Raw genomic sequence first — 8,099 nt, forward strand, 5'->3', positions numbered from 1 at the left:
CATTTGTGTTATATCTTAAGTCTTGTTAACATGGTATGCCTTCTTAAACCAGGACTTCTTTGGTGCTTTCATCTCAGAATTCTTTGGAAATATCCTATAATTCTGGGGTCTCTATCACTTCCCATCTAACCTTCTACCACACAGACTTCAGAGTTCTGTGGTTCTGTTCTCTTCCTTAATGACATTAATGATCTTAAAGGATGAGAAGGAAGGCATCAAAAACAGAAGAGAGTAGATCATTATCTCTCCAGTTGAGTCTTTCATCATTGCTGTTTTTCTTACAATTTCTTATAGTTATAGTTCAGCTTCCACAGGATTCCTCAGAGATTCTAACTTTAGGTTGAGAAATAGCCATCTCATTCGGACTTGCAAATGAGAAGGGGATACATAACTACTTGGTGCCACTTCTGCTTAACCTGCCAAATCTTGAAGTGGGCCATGTGGGTAAAAGTTGGGGGCTGACTTAACAGGTATTTGGGACTGGAACTGTGTGGTATAGTAGAAAGAACACTGACTTAGAGTCAGAGGACTTGGTTTTAAATCTTGTTTCAGATCTTACTACCTGTGTGATTAAATCACTTCAACTCCATGAACCTCAGCTTCTTCAATTGTAAAATGCAGAGGTTGGACTAGATGACCCATGAGGTCCCTAAATATACGATCTTATTAGCCTAAATATATAGAATTTAGTAGGTGTAGAACCAGAGTGATTATGTAATTTAGACTTCAGTTTATAGAAGAAGTAACATGGAGATTAAGTGACTTGATCAAGGTCACACTGCTAGTAAGAATCATAGGTAGGAAAGGTCTTGTACATAAACAGATGAATTCATTAGAAACCAGGGTTAGTGGGATGGGAGGCTGAGCTGAGGCCAAAGAGAGTAGGATAGGAGGAGGCCATGGTAGGGCTGGGGGAAGCAGAATGAAGGGAGATCATTAATGATGGGAGATCTTTAGCAGCATGAAGAGAACTAATGAGGGCTGGGCAATAGGGAGAGCAGTATGAAGGACAAGTGAATAGACCAGGGCTAGCATGGGGATAGGATGACCAAAGACCATGAAAGAGGGGAATATAGGAAGGAACATAGATGGAAGGAGCAGGATGAGAAAGAAAATAATGAGACCACATAGAAGGAGCAAAAGAAGGGGAGCCAGAGGGTAGGTGACAATCCAACAACTGGTGCCCAACAGCTAGTACCAGGTCCCTGTTTAAATTGAACTCCTTGGGACCATAATAATTATTGAAGGCCATTTCATCCTTCTGCACTCTAGGGTGTTATGGAATCTCCAGGATCCATGGAGGGGAGGATATCTTATTACATATTGATCAAGAGACCAGAATTGCTAGTTTTCAGAGTTCCCCAAGATATGTTTTGGTACAGATCAGGGATTCTTAACCTGAGGACTGTGAACTTCAAACAAACAAAAATCTGTGATATTTGTATTTCATTATAATTAATTTCTTTTGTAATCCTATGTATTTTATTTAATTCATTTGAAGACATTTAAACATCCATATGGAGAAACAGTCCATAAGTTTTATCAGATTGCCTAAAGAATCTGTGACACAAAAGAGGTTAAGATTAAAAAACCTTTCTTTAGATTGTTAACTACAGATAACCTTTTCTGGTCACGACCATATACTTAAAAAATCTTCTCATCTTATTTCTAGGTCACAGCAGTGACTCCAGCCTCCAACCCCATTGTTGGTGTTCTCTTGTCAACCCAAAACAACCGCTGCCTCTCAGCCCCTGATCTGACTGTGGAAAAACGTTTACCATTCAGCTCCCTCTCATCCCTGTCCTCCTTACATAAGCCAGAGCGATCTATTAGTCCTGAGAGCAATGACAGCATCTCAGAAGAACTGAATCATTTCAAACCTATTGTCTGCTCACCATGTACACCTCCCAAGAGACTCCCTGATGGCAGAGTACTCAGCCCACTGATCATCAAATCAACACCCAGAAATTTGACCAGAACCTTACAGAAGCAGACCTCTTATGAAGCTAGTCCACGGATTCTCAAGAAGTGGGAACAGATCTTCCAGGAGCGGCAGATCAAAAAGACCTTTTCAAAAGCAACTCTCACTTCCATGCCTTCTGAAACAGGGGAAGACTTCCTCATTCCTGAAGTTGTCCATTCCAGCAAGGAGCAACCAGGGCTGGCTTTACATGTGAGACTCTTCAGTGAGCAAGTAAGCTCAGATCATCCAACACTAGTCATCCCAGAGCCGGAATATTTTCCCTCAATTAGTCAAGTGAAAGTAGAAAGGGGAATTGGTAAGAAGAGCAGTGCGAAGATCCTGTTGGAAACTGACTATTCCTCAGAATCCAAAGGGAGAGCAAATGGAGCTCTTTTGGATAGTCAGGGTTTTGAAGGATCTGAAACAAGCACAGACTCTGACCTAGACAAATCATGGATGAGCACTGATAAGAAAGTCACCACAAAGAAAATGATGGCAATTAATCCAGCACTTCCTGAGAACAACACACTTGGTGTGGTTCTCAAAACCACAAAAAAGCAACTGAAGACACTGAACCATTTTGAGCTGCCCAATGGTACCTGTGATATGATGGAAGCTATCAGTGACGCACCACTCCCTCCCTTGCGTCGTGGCCGGAAAAGGCACTGTAAGACCAAGCACTTAGAGCAGAATGGCTCCTTTAAGAAACTAAGACAAAGTGTAGGGGAGGTGGGCCTGACCCCTGGGGACCCAGTGTTTCAGGAGATGGAGCAGAAGCTACAGCAGGAAGAAAAGGATCGGCAACTGGCACTTCAGCTCCAGCACATGTTTGACAATGAGAGTAGGACAGTGAGCAGGCGGAAAGGAGGTGTTGATCAGTATCTCCTACGGTCCAACAGCACTACGGGTGCCAAGTAGCACTTATGAACAATGTTGCCTTTTTCCTAGAGGCCAATAGGTTCAATCAGAGATCCTTGAGTCCACTTTTTTGGTTAGGTTGAGTGATGAAAACACCTTTGATTATGGATCTGAGCCAGGGCCTTATAGTCACAGTCAAAGGGATTCCTTATCCCTGCCCCTCTTCCATGATCAAGTCCTTTCAAGTAGGAAGCCCTCCATACTGTAAACAGTCCAGAGGGTGTTTGGGGCCAAAGCTGGCAGGGCCAGATTGGTCTGAGCCTTGGGCTGGCCATTTTCAGGAACCTGTGGCCAGAGTTTGCAATTCCTCCCCTTCCCCATGCCTCCCAACTTCTCTCTCTTTCTCTTTTAAAAATGAGAAAATGGGTTAGCTTTGTGGAAACTATAAGACTAGACCACCTAACCTTTTTCATCCTGGCTTTGTTTAAACCAACCTTGCAGATAGAATGAATACTATCCTGAACAGTTAATTGATAATTTATTTCTATTTGACCTTGAAATTCATCATTTTAAATTCCCCTCCCTCCTGAGTCATCTCCTTCCCTCCCCCCATCCCCAAAAGTGTATCTTTCTAATTGTATTGTCTCTGGCTAATTCTAAAATATCAGTAGCAAACATTTTTTTTAAGCACTACTATATACAGAACTCTTGTCTTTGGCTAGGGAAGATGCAAAGTTTAGATAGATGGTCTTTATCCCTCAGTGACCTTATAATCATGTAGGTCTGGATAAAATGAATTTGTATTCCCTTTACACATAAACTGGTGATTTCATAACATCCAGGGAGCAGCAAAGATTAGCTAAGAATCATTCATAATTATTAAGAGTGAGTATGAAAAATATACTGGCCTCATAACCTTCCCAGCCTCCAGGTTACCTGTCTATAAGTTGAGAGCTATTCTCAGTGACTCCATGGCACTTGGTTCTCTGCAAGGTTGATTTAACTTAGACTTTTAAATAAGAATACTGTGTCAAAATCAGACAGTGATATTTATTGAGCACTCATTGTGAACTGTTGAAACAAAGAAGTTGATTAGGCTATAACCAAGAATTCTGATATCTGTGACCCTTTAGGGGTCTGTTTTTCTCTGAAGCACTGTACTACATCTCCCTCATAGTAGCTGGTAATTCTTCCCTTCAAGGCTCACCCAAGCTTAGGGATTAGTGTTATTTCAGGTCATCTTAGAGGACTTTGTTTTCCCTATATACATACAAGGTGTGACTTCTAAGTAACGTAACTGATGTTTAAAAAACTAACATGTCCAAACAAATCTTTATCTTCATCAAAACAGCTCCTTTGGTATGCTGGTACTGTTTGGTATTTTCTGGAACTCTTTTTTGGAAATTTCCTTCAGGTTCTGTAGAAGATGCTTTTTTTCCCTCTGTCCTCATGGTGGCATATCTTCATTCTTTGAGAGTGGATTTTATCTTTGGAAATAGTTAAAAGTCATTATATACAGCCAAATCTGGTAAACAAGGTGGGTGGTCAAGTTGAATAATCACATGAATGAGATTGATGTTTTTGAGTGACTTGAAAATTATCTCTGAAGGTCTCAAGAGTTGTTATAATTTCATTGGAATTAAGTATATGGCCTTCCAAAGGGACTAAGTTTAAGGACATTACTCATTTGGATGGCTAAGTTCTGGCATAATGTTTTTTTTTTTATCAGTTTTATTACTTTATGGTCATGCTTTGTATGATCTAGGTCCAAATAGTTACTAGTGACATGATGCCTTTTTAAAGACTACCTGAGTGACAGTGTCCATGATGAAATAGTTAGAGGTGGTCTAGAAAGTCAGAAAAGTTGGCCCCTCTAGCTTCCCTTATAACCCCCAACCCCAATACACACATATACTTAGAAAAAGCCATCAATTACTGCCATTAGTATACTTCCAGTCTGCCATTTATAAGTATTAATGGAAGGTTAACTCTGTTGGTAGCAGCAAAGACACACTTATTTTTCCGTTTTATCACTTCTTTCTATATGTCCAAGAATCTGAAAACACTTTTCAGTTGGGACTCACTTTTGTTTAAAAAAAAAAAGGAGAAAAAACTAAAAAGATAAAAAGAAAATATTTTTAATAGATAAAGCTATATATTTTCAATATTTCCCTGAATCAACACTCTCATTTTTAGAAATCTCATAGCAATGACAAGATGATAGTTTTGGCTACAGCTAGCAAAGCTATTTCCTGTTAAGCTAATGCCTCAGGCCCTGGTGTGGCCTCCCAGTCTGGTACTTAGAATGGCATTGGCCATCATCAACGGTTTGGGAAACATAACTGCTGAGGAGAGTTCCCCACATGTAAGTAGAATGGTATCACTTGAGGAACAGATTTTATTCCCTATATCTGCTTAGCTTTGGGGGTGGGAGGTGGGAGGGGTGGGAACATGGGAAGAACACAACAACCAGAGACCCTGTCTCAGTATTGTCTATATTTTACATTGCTCTCCATCTTTTTAAAAAAATTCCTTGGAAGCCGAAGCTTGAACTGTTTCCTTTCTGAAACTTGCCCCTCATTCATGTGACTGGTTTATTGTGGATTTGCATCAAAATTGAGTTGCTGGTCTGAAATCTCTTTTAACAAAATGAAAAACCAGAAAGAAGATGGGGAACTTTGTGAACCAGAAATGAAAAAAGTACACTTCAACAGGAATCTGTTTTTTTACAAATCATCAGGACTCAACTCATCATGCAAGTTTCCCTCTGCCGTTAACTCTGCTCCTAATTGGGGGTAGGGGATGATTTTGATTAGAAGTCTATAAAACCTGAGACTTGCAGAAGGTGCCTCACTGGCCAAAACTGGGAAGATACTTGGGGAGAGTGCCCATGACCTGTTGATTGTATATGTTGGAAGAAGTCATTTAGAGCCCTGTTGGGCTGTCACTGAATCAGGCAATTATGTGTTCTGTCACTTGCCCATTCTTTGGTCTCTCTACTTTTTCTTTCCCTAAGCCAGGCAGGCAAACCTGTAAGAAGCAGCTTCATCTTCTTCATACTCTGAGAGGAAAAATTTCCTGATACATGCCATCTCCAGATACATGTTAATTGGACCCAAAGGAAAAATGCTCTTTGATTTTTAGCTGCTTAATTGTTATCTTATTGAATCCCAATGACTAAGACAGAAAGCCAACATTTTGCCTGGATGACAAAGTGATGACTGAAGGTTATACTCTTCAACTTTTGAATGTATTTGTGACCAGAGGGTTTGTGGATCATCTTAGGGGAAAGTTCATTCTTTCATAGGAGTGATCCTGAATGGGTCAGTTAAGGACATTATATGGCGCTTTGCACATAGTAGGTGCGCAATAAATATTTGCTTTGATTTTATTTGGAAACTTCCGTTGGTGTTATAAGTGCTTTTCTCAGTAAAAACTGGAATTTTTCATCAGATGACTATAGATATTGTCCAGGTTGCTGAGGATTGCTCCATTAACAGGTTGATTGGCTTCCAGAAATGGAGAAGTAAGATGGCAACTGCCAGTAAACTCAGGTAAACAGAATTACATAAGCACACAGAACCATGTGGGATATTTGATGACACAGCTATTGAGAGTCTGCAGAGGAACATGATGAGCAGGGTGACGCCAGCGACTTGCAGTTACAGTCTCAGAGAAGTAATTGGAAGAAAACCCCAGAGTTGTGACGCATTTTCAGAGTTTTACAGGCTGAGGTGGCCACATAAACTAAGGTGGTGATGGAGAGAAAGCAGAGCATGCTGTTGCATCTTTGCTATGTACTGTGTTACCACATTTTGGGGCAAAGGCAGGGACTTAGAATAGCTGCCAAAACAACAGTGGCATCCTATTCTTATCTTTTCATCATGTCGTTTGAATTTGTGTAATTCTGATTTCTTCCTGTGGAATTCAACTGTAAGAAATTAGTCTTAGTTGTATGTTATCCCAGAAAGTGAAATATCTGGAGAATAGACATCACAGGTTTCTGTGCATCATTATAGTGAGCTAATAACCTGGTTTGGTTCAGCAAAATAAGTTACAACAGGAATTGGCTCACATGGAGATCTGGTACTAAGCTGTCCTAGTTGCCCAGAATCTGAGAATGTCTACTTACATGTAATATGTCAGTTAAAAGAGCAGGAACTTAGGGATTACCCAAACCTAGATAGCAGATCTCATTTTGATTCTGGATGGAACCTCAGAACATAATAGCAGCTGGCATTTATATATAGATAACCCTTTAATATTAACAAAGCAGTTTCTGTACATTATTTCATTTGAACTTCATGACTGCCCTGTGAGAGTAGATGCTATAGATATTATTCTCCCATTTTATATGTGAGGAAACAGACTAAGAGACATTAAATAACTTAACCATAGTCACAGCTAGTAAGAGTCAGAGGCTGGATTTGACCTCAAGGTTTCCCAAAGTCTAGGTCTTCAAGTCCAATACTGTCCACTTTGACATGCTGCTTCTCAGAATGTTAGAGCTGGAAGGGGATCTTAAAAGACACTTTTACAGATGAGGAAACTGGGGCCTAGAGAGGGGAAATGACTTACTTAACCACATAGTCAATGAGTTATAGATCCAGAATGTCAATCAAAATGTTCATTCTCAAATTTTTTTCCCCATTCTACCTCATTGTCATGCTCATATTTTGTAACTGGCCTCATAAAAAATAAATCAAGTGATTTCCCTTCAATCCTTTGTGCTGGTAAAGAGAGCCATTCAAAAAACTTAAGCACCTACCATGTACTCTTTAGGGATAACAGACAAAAATGAAACAATCTGGTTAGTCAAATAAACATTAAGTAGCTACTATGTTCCAGACACTAACTACTAAATACTGGGGATACAAGGAAAGACAAAAGAAGAGTCCCTGCTCTTAAGGGGTAAACAATGTAATTAGGGGAGACGATGTGTGAAAAACTGTGCAAACAAGATGTGTATAGGAGAAATTGGACAGACTCCAGAGGGAAAGCCCTAGTATTAAGGGAGATTGGGAAAGACTTGTAGAAAGTAGGATTTTAGTTTTGATTTGAAGGAAGCCAGGAGGTAGAGATGAGAAGGCAGAATCCTAGGACTGGAGACGGCCAGTGAAAATGCCTGGAGTAGCGAGGTGGAGTGTCTTGTATAAGAAACAAAATGGCAAGGAGTGCAGTGTCCCTGCATCACAGTATGTGGGAATAAGTAAAGTATAAGAAGATGGAAAATATGCAAGGGGGCTTCGAATGCCAAACAATTTTAAGATCTCCTTTA

The 8,099-nt window shown here is 40.1% G+C and overlaps 1 protein-coding gene across 1 annotated transcript in view; it reads left to right on the forward strand.

Annotated features, from left to right (window-relative positions):
• The window catches only part of RNF169 (ring finger protein 169), a 77,362-nt gene extending 71,142 nt beyond the window's left edge, over positions 1–6,220 (forward strand). The window contains exon 6 of the mRNA XM_069070848.1: positions 1,673–6,220. Coding sequence (XP_068926949.1) covers positions 1,673–2,881 — 1,209 coding nt within the window. The 3' untranslated portion in view covers positions 2,882–6,220. The remainder of the gene's footprint in view (positions 1–1,672) is intronic.
• The last annotated feature ends 1,879 nt before the right edge of the window (positions 6,221–8,099 follow it).

Source organism: Petaurus breviceps, unplaced genomic scaffold, assembly GCF_028583685.1.
Source record: "Petaurus breviceps papuanus isolate PSGF00001 unplaced genomic scaffold, PetGlider_PUasm1.0 90823, whole genome shotgun sequence".
Taxonomy (NCBI): Eukaryota; Metazoa; Chordata; class Mammalia; order Diprotodontia; family Petauridae; genus Petaurus; species Petaurus breviceps.